Here is a 14,952-nt window from a genome sequence, read left to right on the forward strand (position 1 = left end):
GGGCAGAGGCAGAGCTTGTTCTACATCATAAAAAGATATTTTATAGCATATTTGACACATTTCTGTGTGTGAGAGAGAGAGAGCAGAGTGGCAAATGACAAGTTTATCATCTTCTCAGATCACGGACCAATCACGACACGACACGCCACTACTGGTCCAATTCAATTTATGGTACTCTTTAACTAGCACGGCGCCCACGATGTCCATCACGGTCATCGGGGGTAAAAAATCGCGGGCATCGCGTCCATCGCATGCACTAAAAAAACGGGTGCGACGCGATGCCCGCGATTTCCCATAGGGATCAATGTTAAAAGTGTGATTGGACGCGATTTTACTGTTCAATGCCTCAATGCCCACGATTTTTCCATAGGAAACCATGTTAAATGGGCCACAGAGCCCTAATAGTCCCCCTGAAGTCTTAAATGGCCCCCACAATTGTTAACGCCACCCCACGATCAACGTGAACCCGAAGCGTGTCGAGCGCAGCGAGCCCGCGAGGGGCGGCGGTACGCGTCCTCCGACCTTTTTCATACCCCCACTATCCACGTCGGCGTGGAGTTGAGAATATAATAGTGTGGCGAGCGCAGCGAGCCACCGAGCCCGAAGCGTGGCGAGCGGATACCTGTGAAGCCCGCGAAGGGACGCGTTTACCTGTGAAGGTATCCGCGTCCGCTCGCCACACTATTCTATTCTCAACTCCACGCCGACGTGGATAGTGGGGGTATGAAAAGGTCGGAGGACACGTACCGCCGCCCCTCGCTGGCTCGCTGCGCTTCTGGTTCACGTTGATCGTAGTGGCGTTAACAATTGTGGGGGCCATTTCAGACTTCAGGGGGACTATTTGGGCTCTGTGGCCCATTTAACATTGTTTCCTATTGAAAAATCGCGGGCATTGAGGCATTGAACAGTAAAATCGCGTCCAATCACACTTCTAACATTGTTCCCTATGGGAAATCGCGGGCATCGCGTCGCACCCGTTTTTTAGTGCATTTGATGCCCGCGATAGGCGCCGTGCTAGGTAAAGAGTACCTAATTTATCACAGTAGCCTTGTGTGATGCATTTCTGCCTCCCTAAGTCAGTTAGTCCAGTTTGACATCTTTATGGGGTGTGAGCAAAGGTTATTATGATAAACATCCTATGGAAACGGTGTGCAAGACTTATAGGGAACCTCACTATTAATAGAATTGGCTCCTAAGTACTTCAACATGTTTGCGCCATTGGCGGGCACTTAAAGGGTAAGGATTTAGGAGGTGTATAATGTAACAAAGTTATATTTGCTTGGGCATCGCTTTTGTTGGAATACTGCTAGGCCTCCTTTGCCTGCAATGTTCATGCAATGATGCTCTGATATCCATATTTTCCAAGCAGAAAAAAAATAAATAAAAGGACAAAAGATGCTGCAGTGCCAAAAATGTACACCATCACATAGTGTAATGGGCCCCATACATCAGCAATCACAATTTATGGATTTCCAGATCCAGGTATTTTTTGGCCAGATAAATGGATTTTACAATCTATCTGACTTTGCCCACACATTACAGATTTATTTCAGTGATCGGCAGATTTTTCCATCTAAAGATTGCATCTTCATATCTGGAAAATGCCCAATCGATTGTCATTTCAGCTGTTCATAATGTAAATAGATGACAGAAGATGAATTGGGAATGCCCACACATATAAAAAAGATCTGCAGATAATACCAGATTATTAAGCATGTTTAAAAACCTGATTAAGCAATCGATTGGCGATTTTGATTGGGATTGCCAAAAGGGGAGCCCACACATCTAAAATAAATTGTGGCAATCATCTCCATATCTGAAAATTGTCACAATTAATTGCTGATGTATGGGGCCCTTAACAGAAATAATATTACTATGCACTAGTGTATGCTATCCGGACATATAATCTGTACATACCGCCATTCTCTGCTTCTCTCCTCCGCTGAGGACATCCATCCAATCTTGTACACTATCCCAGCCACCCTCACGTTCCAGAATCTGCTCCAGTTGGACATTGTCAAGGTATCCCTTCAGTACCTGTGTTTCAATTTACAGATGAAGGACTTATTTCCAGTATACTTCTATATAAGCAATAACAGCAAGTCTTGTAGGAATACAGGGGTCACATGAACAGCCAGCATAGAAGATTTGCTCTTACCTGATCAGATATACCTTTCCGCTTCTGGTCTTCTTGTGTGTCTGGATAGATGACTTGGTCCCGTAATGTCCCCAGAGTCATATACGGTCTCTAAAACAGGTACATAACTCATCTGAGGTTGCGGTATGTGTCTAATTTCAGGTCAGCTACATTATATGCACAGAATACGATAGAAAAGCAAATATGTAAAGAAAAAGTTACCTGGGGTACATAAAATAGTTTTCCTCGTTCAGGTTTTGTCAAACTTCCACCAAAAAGAGGCCACAGCTAAAAAATATAAATTGTAACCTTCAAAAGCTTGAAAAGGTAAAAGACAAAGAGTGGGTATTTAAGTTCTCAAAATATTATCTGACTGGCCAGAACTGTTGATTGTGGATAATACATCAAGCAATAATATGGATTTCTCAATGCTATCAGTTTTGTCCTCAATGTCATGGTTTACTAGAGAAGAGATCGGCTGCATATTGACGTGTTCTCATACATGAGCACCAGAAGCCTGGTTTGAGTGAGCCGCCAGATCCCATGCGACTCAGATTATGCCAATTATCTGAATGTCAGTAGCAATGCAATGTGACAAAACTGCATCAATAAGACCACACTGATTGATATGCGAGACTTGTGTGCGACTGAGTCTATACATGGAGCTAAAAATAAGATAAAAAGCAACAACATCATAACATTTTGCATATTCTGACGGAGTCTCACACATACACAAGTGTTGCATACAAAATTACTAGGTGCAGTATTGTGAAGTGGTTGTTACTTTGCATTTCGATATTTATATACAGTATATAATTTATTTTTTAAAAGGAAACTATATCTCTATTCACATGATTCAATCACATATTACTAAACTCTTTATTCGTCTAAAGAAATCCATGTGCAATATAAATTACCTCTCCTAATACTCGGAAAAGGGAGCTCTTCCCACAGCCATTTGGCCCACAGACGAGAACATTGGTGCCAGACCTCACCTGTAAATAAAGAAAAAATAATAAAAATAAAAAAGCACACACAAACATGGTCTTCCATAAAACCATATAGAAAAGGAGATGGAAACGAAACTGGTTTGGCAAATATACCCAACAAAAATTTAAGAATAATTCCTCATTGGAAGCCTAACTAAAATGAAAATACGGTAGAACATTTTTCCACATTGCCCAGGATCAATAGCTTTCTCTATGCACTGATAAATTCTCATCTTCTAAAACATGGGTCTACAAACTGTGGCCCTCCAGATGTTGTGAAACTACAAATCCCAGCATGCCTTGCCACAGTTTTAACACTCTCTTGTAGCAAAACTGTGGCAAGGCATGCTGGGATTTGTAGTTTCACAACATATGGAGGGCCACAGTTTGAAGACCCATGTTCTAAAATGTGGTATATGTAATAAAGGGCTTTATCAAATCTTTCCTACTGACCCAACACGCTCCTTGCTCATTGTCTTCTCCTATCTGTCAACCATTTCCCACTCCAATTTAGACTGCAAGCTCTCACAAGCAAGGCCCTCTTCCCTCACTGATGCCATCTTGTCCTCCTCCTCACTATGAGCAAGTGCATTAAACCAGTGGGATGACTGCCCTGCTGATCAATTGGTGGAATGGTTATACACATTGCCCATGATCTACTATGCTTTGTACTGTAAGCAAGTAAATCTTGTTAGGTTCACACTATTTCTGTGTATGTACATCATCATCCAAAGAAAATATCCCTGAATTTTGTTACCTGATAAAAAAAAAAAGTTTACATTCAAAATCAAATTTCAAAGCCAGTCTATAGATTAGAATTTAACAAGGTTACAGCTTATTGTACATGAAATAGATACAGGTAACGCTGTTGGTCAGTACTGGGTAACACTTTTTGAACACAATGTCCCCAAGATGTACAACTGCAAATATTCCTGAACTCAATAAATTTGTGGTAAATTAAGTTTTTAACATGTAATAAATGCTGAGAGGAAGAAATAAGTAACAAAACTATCAAATAAAATGTATGACATACCTCAAAGTCCAGATCTCGGATTAAAATATCTCCATTTGGTGTTGCTAGTGGAACATGATCAAACCTAAAACAACAAAAGTTTACAAATACTTAATAACATTAGACTGTCAGTGCAATATATCTGTAGTATAGAAGAATACACAGCCCAAATAAATACTGAGGCACACAAAAAAAAAAACTAACACTTAAGATATAATAGCTGCAAATCTAAGCATAGGCCGGCCATGTTTTGGGTCGCAGCAGCTGAGCGGTCGGGACATGCTTACGTTGTCAGGACTGCCATCACAAAATGGTCTGTCGTCGACCCCGCAAGGCTCTGAAATTGCAATTGGCTGTGATCCAGCACGCAAGCTGGTATCAGCCTGCATTTGAATGCGCAGAAATCAACAAGGTACTCTTTACCTAGCACGGAGCCCATCGCGGTCATCGCGGTCATGGAATGCACTAAAAAATCGGGTGAGACGCGACCGACGCGATGCCCGCGATTTCCCATAGGGACCAATGTTAAATTTCTTAATTGACCCGATTTTTATGTTCAATGCCTCAATTGACACGATTTTTCCATAGGAATTAATGTTAAATGGCCCACAGAGGCCAAATAGCCACCCTGAAGTGTGAAATGGCCCCCACAATTGTTAACGCCACCCCACGATCAACGTGAACCCGAAGCGTGTCAAGCGAGGCGCGAGGCGGTACGCGTCCTACGACCTTTTCATACCCCCACTATCCATGTCGGCGTGGAGTTGAGAATAGAATAGTGTGGCGAGCGCAGCGAGCCACCGCACCCGAAGCGTGGCGACGCGTTTACCTGTGAAGGTATCCGCGTCCGCTCGCCACGCTTCGGGCTCGGTGGCTCGCCACACTATTCTATTCTCAACTCCACGCCGACATGGATAGTGGGGGTATGAAAAGGTCGTAGGACGCGTACCGCTGCGCTCGCCACGCTTCGGGTTCACGTTGATCGTGGGGTGGCGTTAACAATTGTGGGGGCCATTTCACACTTCAGGGTGCCTATTTGGCCTCTGTGGGCCATTTAACATTGTTTCCTATGGAAAAATCGTGTCAATTGAGGCATTGAACAGTAAAATCGGGTCAATTGAGAAATTTAACATTGGTCCCTATGGGAAATCGCGGGCATCGCGTCGCACCCGATTTTTAGTGCATTCAATGGCCGTGATGCCCGCGATTTTTTTACCTGCGATGCCCACAATCAAAATCGTGGGCGCCGTGCTAGGTAAAGAGTACCATCAACAAATAGCAATTTCAGCACTTCTGCTGGTAACACTAAATTGGGGCCATAACCAGGATATATGTTTTGGGTCATTATCTTGCTGTAGGATGAATCCTTAACCAAGCAGGCATAGACCATAGGATTTTTTTGCAGGACAAAATATAATGTGGTAGCTTTTATGGTTCAGGATCCCAGTTATTCTGGCTGGTTTCTGAGTCGGGAATCCAGCAACGCCACTCTCTATCTCGTCTGATGGCCCAGGAAAATGAAAAGAAAAAATCTTATTTGGACACCTCAGCAATTTCTGCGACTTAACCAGCCAAAGTACAAGACTTGCTTGCCCAACATAAAGCTGGAGTTTCCTAAGAGCTGCCCTATAACACAATCTCTTAACACTAAGCCACCAGTCTCCTGATTCTGTGGTGGCTTTAGATCTGCCAGACCACTTCTTCTCAGTGTATCCTCCAATTTAGCCTAATGTCCTATACACAAAAGGCTTCTGAGTGATACACTCAGTATCATTACTGATGTGTGAGGTCTTCCAAACATGCAGGTCAATTTGGCTATATAGCTCAAAGTGGAAAATAAAATACTGCATCAGCCTGTTACCTGCAAGTTACTAAACGGGCAGAAGCTCAAATCATATTTAAGAATTGCTCGTCAACCGCACATGTAATGACTGCATATTTGAGGCCACAACACAATGAGGTGTTGAATGGTTTGAATTACAAAACCTTACACTTCCTTTGCTAGTGATGAAACCCTGGTTTTCCCCATCTTTTGGTTTATGATATATTACACCAGCATTCCCAGACCACTCTGCTCATGTAGCTTGTAGACAAGGAAATTACACCTCAGGAATTACAGAACCGTATTGTCCCGATACATACTTAATGATGTTGTCAGCGTTGATAACTCTTCCACCTCCTGGTATTAAGGGTATTCTGGGAAGAGCTTCAGTTTCTGCAATTTCAAAAACATATTAATATAGCGGTATGAGTGTGTGGCGTGGGAAGTTCTTTACTGAAAAGAAATTAACGTATTTACCTTTTTCTTGCTGAGAAATCATAGTGCGTTCATATTTCCCTTGGTTCAAATCCTTCAGGACTTGCATTAATTCTGTAATTCTAGTTGTGAAACTACAAGGACAGCACACTATAAGTAACATTCCCTTTGATGGTAGAACGACTACACAGATCTAATAGCAAGATGAACATAAACATAAATGAAGATAAAGGGCCATATAGAAAAACGATGAAACGGGTCACATCCTTGCATGCAACTCCAAACCCCCAACTCCTTGGCAAAGGCAAGAGACACACAAACCAAGTGATCCAGATCTAACAGAGGCAACATGCAAATAGAACGTGTAGGGAAGCGTAGCAAAGGAAGAGCAATCTGTAGTCTTGAAATTGAAATCTTACGATGGCTCTTCCATCAGTGATATCATTGGTACACATAATATCTAATATATTCACTTCAGAGAAATAATTGTAATGAGCTATATGTAGCAGCACAATATACTGGAAGGAAATGCATAGCAAATAATAAGGCCACACAGAAGAAAGATGGAGAGGGATTCGGTTTTAAAAAAGGAATGTTTGAACATGGTCACATGATATCGGTTGGGTCGAATTTAATTGATCTATGGGATTTATTTACGAAGAAGGGGGTTCTATTGAAGATGAAATGTTGCCCGTAGCAACTAATCAGGTTCCTTTCTAGCACCTTTTAGAACATAACAGATCGAATCTGATTGGTTGTCCATAGCAACAACCCCTTTTCACTAGAACTCCCATCTTATTAAAAAAAAGAAAAAGAAAAAACCCTATATGAGATACAGGAATGAGATAAAGATTTAGAAGCCTGTTAAATACATCAAACTAAGGTTTATTAGAGACGTTTTATATTTAAGCCATATTTATTGAACTACAGTATGGAAGGTATAAATCATTTTCAGTAACAGGTCTTACCCTGCAAGCCTGGTCATTTCACGTCCTGCCAGCACAATCCTGCCCAGTGCTTGAGACATCCTCAGTAACATCCTTCCGCTCTGGTAGTAGTCCTTTCAGAGAGAGATACAGTAGAGAGAGAATGAACAACCAGACTGAGATTTCTGCACCAAGGAGGAAAAGTCTCAGAGCGGACACTGCGCTTCTCACCTCCAGGAGCTCTGCGTGTGTACTGGTCAGATGCCGGGGGTGATTCGGGGTAAGGAAGGGACGGCTGACAACCAGATAACCAACGACTGTGGCAAAGTCTGCGATCATTTACAACAATTAGCATTTCAAAAAGTGAGCAAATTAAAAAAAAAAAAAACATGTATTTTAATGGCAGCTAAAAGGTATATCAGCTTCAAATATAGGGCCTTATTCTGACATGTATGCAAACCAATGGTTTATGTACATCTCCTATTTTTCTACACTGCACATTTTCAGAATGAGCCCTCCATTGTTAGAGGCAGTGCCCCCACAGTTTAGCCTGGTTGACAAGCTGTTGCGATTTGAGGGAGGGGGAAGAGGTGGCAATGAAGGAGTGTTTTGTGGGCCTGCTGAGGCCAGTACCGGTGACTCCCCACACAGACTTACTGGTCTCTGCAGTGTGAATGCTCCAGCCAGCCATAAAAAAGTAAGGTTGATCACTAAAAACTAGAGAGGAGCCGGTTCGGTATTACTTGGATTCACTTGATACTTATGGCAATTTCAGATTTTTTTACGGTTATCAGCGGTCACATGTTTTGGATAGCCAAAAGAATACTGCTTTGTGATCAGATTAATGGTGTGTACAGACAGTAAGATATGGCTTCCGATGTTGCCGATATAGTGAACATCGGAAGCCATATCGCATGCTCATCGCATGCTTTTTTAGGGCTTGCGAGCACGATGCGCTGCCGATGCGCGCTCCCGTGCAAGCCCAAATCAGCAGTGAAATAGAGAGGGCAGGCAAGACTATATAGTGCAGATCTGCACTATATAGTCTAAATTGTGCCCATTTAGCATGCCGTGCGATGCGATTCCCGATCGCGTCGGGACTCGCATCTCACGGCAGCATCTGCCGTGTGTACACACCATAAAACTGAACCTGCTCATCTCTGCTAAAAAAAACGTGAAATGAAAGTCAAGCTAAACATAGAATCAAGACTTCAATAAGAGCCTCTCGCATAATTTTTTTAACTAAACAATAGAAAATCATAGCAACTGCATAAGTCGTGGTGTTTTAAATATGAACAGACAGACTTACATTTGGCAATAATGTTGTCGACAAAACCCATGGAGAACCGGAACACAATGAATTTATGCAAGTGTTCCACCTGTGGACACAAGAGTATTTAGAAATTGCTTGTAATACTGTTCTACTCAAGGTGTACTCTGTAACGTGTAAAATGAGCATTGTAACTGGAACAAGCGAGTGTTACAGCTTTCCATGTTCCTCTTACCAGTTTGTTAAAAGCTGAGTGAATGGTCAGTTTCTCCCTTCTGTTCCCATTGTAAAAGGCAATTTCTTCACTAAAATAAAAGAACCACAACAAAAGCCTTAGTGTAAGATCACAAAAGAATGATAAAGCATATTTAAGGGCAAGGCTTCCGCTCCTGGCAGCTACTCGGGGCACAAGCAACGCACCTACTCCTGAGTTCAAGGTTCCTTTGGGCCAAATATGTATCTGACACACTAGCATACTAGGGACTCTGAAATCATAATGCCACCAGTAGTATAATTAATTCTGATCATAGACTTGTGCCTATAAAGAATAATGATCCCTAGGGCATGAATGCCACAAGCCTGAAGAAAGAGATCTGTTCCAAATTCCAAAAAAGGATTGAACACTTACAAAACCAAGGCCCAGATGGAAGGTACAGGGGGTTGGCTAGTCAGGCTTATTAAGGGGGATGGTATCACTATGCATCACCACTCTATAGGTGCCCATACACGGTAAAATGGTGCTGTGCGATGCGCGCTCCCGCGTGCATCCCATCGCACAGCACATATAGTCTCTGCAGCCTGTGCATTTTATACTAGGTCCCGATCGCATCGCACACAAATTGCAACAGATTTGATTGCATCTTATGCAATCTAGTTCAAAACGCATGGGAATATTGTACCATGTATGGGCACCTTAAAGGTCAGAAACTGACAGCGGCATCCCAAAGGATCCCAGTGAGTATATGAACTCTTACCTTAACCACCCGTCCCAAATCCTAACTTCCCCTTCAACAGCCTATCTCTAATTGCGACCCCATACCCTAAATCCAAGTACACGAGACGAAATGTCATCTGATCCGGTGGACTGGGCCAACAGATCACGCACATAATTTAGTGTCGCTGATGATGCACGGACCCACGGGTAGTCAGTGACATCCTTCATCAGACTTACATGCAGGGACGACAGGGGATGTTGTTAGCAAGTGTTTATGCACTTGCCAATGCCGGTTCCCATCGCTGCCAATGTTGGGCTGGCTACACATCCAGTAGTGTGTACCCAGCTTTACCCTAACCATTCCTGTCACCAGCAGCCTAACTAACACTTCTAGGGCCTTATTTTGGTTCATTCTTTCTGACAAAATCCTTCTTAGATGGACAAAACCATGTGCACTGCAGGTGAGGCAGGTGTTACTTGAGCAGAGAGAATTAGATTTGGGTGGGGTTTTACTTCAAAGTGAGATCTATATTGCAGTGTAAAAATAAAGCAGTCAGTATTTTACCTGCACAGAAACAAAATTACTCACCCAAATCTAATTCTCTCTGCACATGTTACATCTGCCCCCCCTGCAGTGCACATGGTTTTGTCCATCTAAGAAGGATTTTGTCAGAAAGAATGAACCAAAATAAGGCCCCTAGTGCCTTTCCCTAACCCCAGTGCTTACAATTGGACTTCTGACTGTTAAAATGCAACTGTCTGCATTCTGCCAGTGGTGATTGTGACTGCAGAGATAGTAAGTACGTCCCTTATTTAACAAAATTACAGTTTACCAAGTTAAAAGTACAGTAATACAGAGGAAAAGCAACACAAAGCCAAAATGATGCAACTTGTCTTACTGCACATAAAGATATATCCTACATTGCTATGAACTCACAGGTGCAGAGTCCTGAGAGGGTTAAATGCAGTAAATGAGTTAGATTGCTGAGAAGGCGGCAGATTGTATTACCTATTGGTAATGAGCCGTGAGTTTACATATCTGTATTCGCCTTCATATCTCTGCTCGGTAATGGTCATTTTACCAATAGGCCTCCTGAGGCGTGTAAGGAAAAGTCCTGAGACCACCAGATAAGCCATCATGCTCGCTGGACCCTGTGGAAATAACACAACAGTAACCATCAACAACGAAGACTGCATATGTAAAGAGGGAAAACATTGTTGCCACAGGCAATGCTGGGATAGGTTACCTGGGCTCCAATTGCACTTGTCAACTTGAAGATGTACAGGACTATGTCCAAAAATGGCTGCAACACAGAAGTAGCACAGGTTATGGCTTGGCCAAATTAACATTTGCTTACTTAATGTGAAAGATTATAAAGTTAAAAGATCTAAAAGTTCTCAAAACTAAAATATCTGAAGAAAAATTTTGGAAAATTGCATATGTATTGCTTTTTTCTTGATGGTGAACAAAGGAATTTAACAGCGACTGATTGGTGATGCGTTGTAGTTTTCAAAAATATTTCATCATATGGTTGCTAGGTGGAACAATTGAAGAGGTTTACTCTTACCCTAATCAAGTCACATTAAGCACAAGAGGTCAGAATCTGATGCCCCTTTCAGACCACACATATTAACCGTTATATTGCCGTTTTTTTACAGTTTCAAAATGGTAATATGTGCGGTCTGAAAGGTGCAGAGGGATTTTACAGTTTCCCAAAACACGGTTTTTGAAAACAGTTAAAAAGGAGGGTCCTACCCGTTTCAGACCCGTTTTTTTTTTTGTGTCTAGAACGGGTCTGAAACGGTATTCCCCCCCTGGACAGCGCAGGGAAGGGAATGCGCCTCTGGTCTGGGGGAGACGGGACGGGGGACGGGACAGGACGACTGTCTGTCGGGGTAGGAAAGGCTGCTTCTCGTGGGGAGGGGGGGGGGGGCTGCGGGTCTGGGAGCGTGGTCCTCTTCACCTGTCACTCGTCGCCGCAGTTTACATCGCGGACCTCTCTCTCCTGTTGCCGGTGGTCTGTGTTCAGGCACCCGCTGCCACTCTCTGCACGGAAACCACACACACCGCTCCGCTTCTTCTCCGGAGCGTGGTGTCTGTGTCAGCATCGTGACGTCACCACCACCGGGAACTATGCCTCAGCATGATGTCAGGCACAGCAGGTACACTGCTATACTGCGTCGGGGGCTGTACGAGTGCGGAGCTGCCGTGATGTCAGCTCCGTTCCTGCTGCCCGGGGACCCTGAAGTTCCTGCTGCCCGGGGACCCTGAAGCTGCCGAGATGCTGGAAAAAATCTTCGCTGTGCTGGGACTCCTCCCTGGTGTCATTGGGTCTGCTGCCAGGGGGCAGGGGGGGGCGGGGCGCAACGGGGGTGGCAGTGCTGTGGGTATGGCTTCTCAGGTGGGCACCAATAGGTAGTGCTGCACAGAGGGCTTTGTACTTTATTGGGACACTGAGATGTATGGCAGCAGTGACAATTTTCCACCCCAGTGGGAGACTGTAAAGCTGCTTTCACACCACAAACCTGCTGTAGGTATTTACATGCAATGTGAAAGGGGTTAAACTTGCTCTGACCCGTTTTAAGAAACGTTTTAAATACCTGGTCTAAGCAAGTTTTGCGGTGTGAAAGCAGCATTAGTTGGACAATGTTTGTTCATGGACACAAAAAGCAGGTTTTTGTATACAGTACATTTGCATTACATATGTCCTATAGAGTTTGACAGTAGCATAAGGTAGTAAATACAGATTCTGCAGCTGACGGCAACTACAGTACAGCCACGTTCTGTGTGGATTCAGAACCAGCCCCAAAGGAATTTAGGACTTTGGGGGAATTTAATTGTCAGCGAGTTTCTCACCTGGCTGAATCAGCGCATCAACTGTTACAATTTAAGTCAGGGGTGTCTTACACAAATATGTTTAAATAACGTGCGAGTATGTAAGAAGTTCAGGGCACGAGACGTGGGACCAGCAACAGCATGAAAATGTTGTTACAAAGCATAAACTCACCTTGCTCAAGTTGGAATATAAATCCACCACACTGTTGCAGAACCTCTCAACGTCTTGCGTAAGCAACTGATCAGCATTGGCTATCCGGTTGTCAAGATTTCCCATTTTGTAATAAGTAAAGGATCTAAAGGAAGCAAAGTGATGCAAATATTATATTTATGATGTTTGAGTAACACTCAATAATTTTACAAAACAAGTCCAGGTACATTTAAATCCCCCTAAATATGCAGATCAGCCACCAACAACACACTTTGATGACAACTGTAGTAAGAGGGAGCACTGCATGCTTTAAAATGAATAAGTAAATACAGCTTAACTGTACTGGGTGGGAACTCCACTTGTTTTTCACAATCCTTATTTGCCTCCAGTGGCGTAAGTTACCCCATGCAGCCCGGAGGCAAGATAAAAGTTAGTGGAGTGGAGCCACTGCCCCCTTTAAGCCTGGCGCCCGGCGGCAGATGACTCCATTGCCTCCGGGAGTTCCGCCACCGTTTGCCTCTAATCAATGATGGTTATACTATCTGTGCTCAAGCAGGATATTCTTAAAAGCTGAACTGTTAGGGCTATTTCACACTCTCCGGCTCCTGCTGGGCGGCGAAACCCCGCACAGGCCAAATGTAGTTATTAATGGACACGATTGTGTCCGTTCACACGGGACGGCCACGGCCCAGCCGCCCGGTTGCAGCCGGACCCCACCACTGGAAAGGACGGCTGCCAGGCTGTGACCATCCCCACCATTGAAAACTTCTGAGTGGGGCACGGCTTTTTGGCCATGCGTGGTTTCACCGCCGGGCAGGAGCTGGAGCGTGTGAAATAGCCCTTAGGGTAAATTTACTAAAGCTTCTAAAAATTAAAAGAGGTCATCAGATTCTGTATATCATTTCTCTACTGCATCCTAGAAAATGATAGAAAGTCTCTGATTGGTTGCTATGGGCATCATCACTTCTTCTCATTTTATAAACTTTAGTAAATGTACCCCTTAGGGTTTAGGAGGACTGAATTTGGGAAACCCTAGCTTAGGCCTTACACACTAGAGCAACGTGCAATCTTTGGTGGGGACAAATTCTCTTCACTCCAGACAATGCAAGATTGCCCATACATATTATGCAATGTAATGATCAACAGAACAATACCTAGATATCATCTGACTGACCTTGCAGGATAGCTAGCCAATCATAAGTTCTTATATGCGACCTGCTGAATATGACCATATCATGGATGAAATGTTTGAGAAGCTTAGGAAGTTCTTTAGGAAAACCAAAACTGACCTTAGAACAAAGCACCAAATGGTAGGCTCAAGATATCACAGCCAGAGAGTTACAGGAGTGATCCTTTATTAAACTAATAAAAAGAACACAAAGAGAAATAGACGCTTACTTTAGATATTCATCATAAAGGTACATGGTTAGTTTCTCCCGGAAACATAATTTCAGCTCATTGAGACCAAACTTCAAGAAATTATTCACCAATGAGATCTGCAATAAAAAAAAAAATAGAAAACAGGCTTTTTAGAACATTATAACTTTTCATTACTGCAATATTTTCAAAATGGGTACTAAAAACAATCACTTAAAACCAGCTCAGCTCCATAAGAGTTAACAGGGTATCAATTTGCCAAAAAATGAAGGACAGATCATGTGACATTAATGAAAGCAGTGCCAGACACATACCAGTTCCAAAGGTCTAAGGCTAAGCTCTCAAGGAGAACCCAGTTACTTGTTATTAAAACACTGCATTAAAAATGAAACAATATAACAGCAACTTACGGCAGGCATGGCGGCGATAAAGTTGAATAGGTATCTCTTAAAATCTTTCCTGTTGCGACCAATGATTGCGCTGCAAACCATCACATGCAGTGTGTTAATAACATACACTTGCAAAAACTAGAACAATGAAACACAATACATTCCACATAGACAGACGTGACAATTTAGGATGCAGATGCATAGGACAATTACCAAGGTCAGTGAAAAAAATATTTGGTACCAAACTTGCTGGACTGCAAGCAGCATGCCGACTCTGGAGCTAAAGGTAATTAACCGATAAGGATGTATTTGATACCCTCGCTGTACACAAGGATTTTCTTAATCCCTAAATTCCAGAAAAACATAAGTACTTACCAACAATGCGTGACAAATACTCACAGTGACCACTTTAAAAAGGGGTGTACACAGGGGCTGGAGGCTGGGCGCGATGTCACTGATGGAAATAAGCCGGCAACTATCACCAGCAGCAGCCCGCGTGTACAGCCTAATAGACACTGCAGTGTCTAGTTAAAATATTCGTGCTTGCAGCGTCAATTCAGATGGGCGATAGTGACTGTGTACACACGGGGCGATTCAGGCAAACCTTCTAAGCGATTTTAATGATGTAGTTAAAATCACTAAGCCAAATCGCCCCATGTGTACACGGCTTAAGG

At 43.1% G+C, this 14,952-nt stretch overlaps 1 protein-coding gene across 1 annotated transcript in view; it reads right to left on the reverse strand.

Annotated features, from left to right (window-relative positions):
- The window catches only part of ABCD3 (ATP binding cassette subfamily D member 3), a 54,378-nt gene that overhangs the window by 12,894 nt on the left and 26,532 nt on the right, over window positions 1-14,952 (reverse strand). Inside the window, exons 5-20 of the mRNA XM_083157067.1 lie at window positions 14,300-14,369; window positions 13,911-14,008; window positions 12,534-12,657; window positions 10,773-10,829; window positions 10,535-10,677; window positions 8,827-8,896; window positions 8,631-8,700; window positions 7,553-7,650; window positions 7,364-7,455; window positions 6,438-6,529; window positions 6,281-6,353; window positions 4,160-4,223; window positions 3,055-3,132; window positions 2,360-2,425; window positions 2,159-2,248; window positions 1,918-2,037 (exon numbers count right to left, since the gene is read on the reverse strand). Coding sequence (XP_083013193.1) covers window positions 1,918-2,037; window positions 2,159-2,248; window positions 2,360-2,425; window positions 3,055-3,132; window positions 4,160-4,223; window positions 6,281-6,353; window positions 6,438-6,529; window positions 7,364-7,455; window positions 7,553-7,650; window positions 8,631-8,700; window positions 8,827-8,896; window positions 10,535-10,677; window positions 10,773-10,829; window positions 12,534-12,657; window positions 13,911-14,008; window positions 14,300-14,369 — 1,405 coding nt within the window. The remainder of the gene's footprint in view (window positions 1-1,917; window positions 2,038-2,158; window positions 2,249-2,359; window positions 2,426-3,054; window positions 3,133-4,159; window positions 4,224-6,280; window positions 6,354-6,437; window positions 6,530-7,363; window positions 7,456-7,552; window positions 7,651-8,630; window positions 8,701-8,826; window positions 8,897-10,534; window positions 10,678-10,772; window positions 10,830-12,533; window positions 12,658-13,910; window positions 14,009-14,299; window positions 14,370-14,952) is intronic.

The sequence above is a fragment of the Crinia signifera genome, chromosome 8 (genome assembly GCF_055691185.1).
Source record: "Crinia signifera chromosome 8, ASM5569118v1, whole genome shotgun sequence".
Taxonomy (NCBI): Eukaryota; Metazoa; Chordata; class Amphibia; order Anura; family Myobatrachidae; genus Crinia; species Crinia signifera.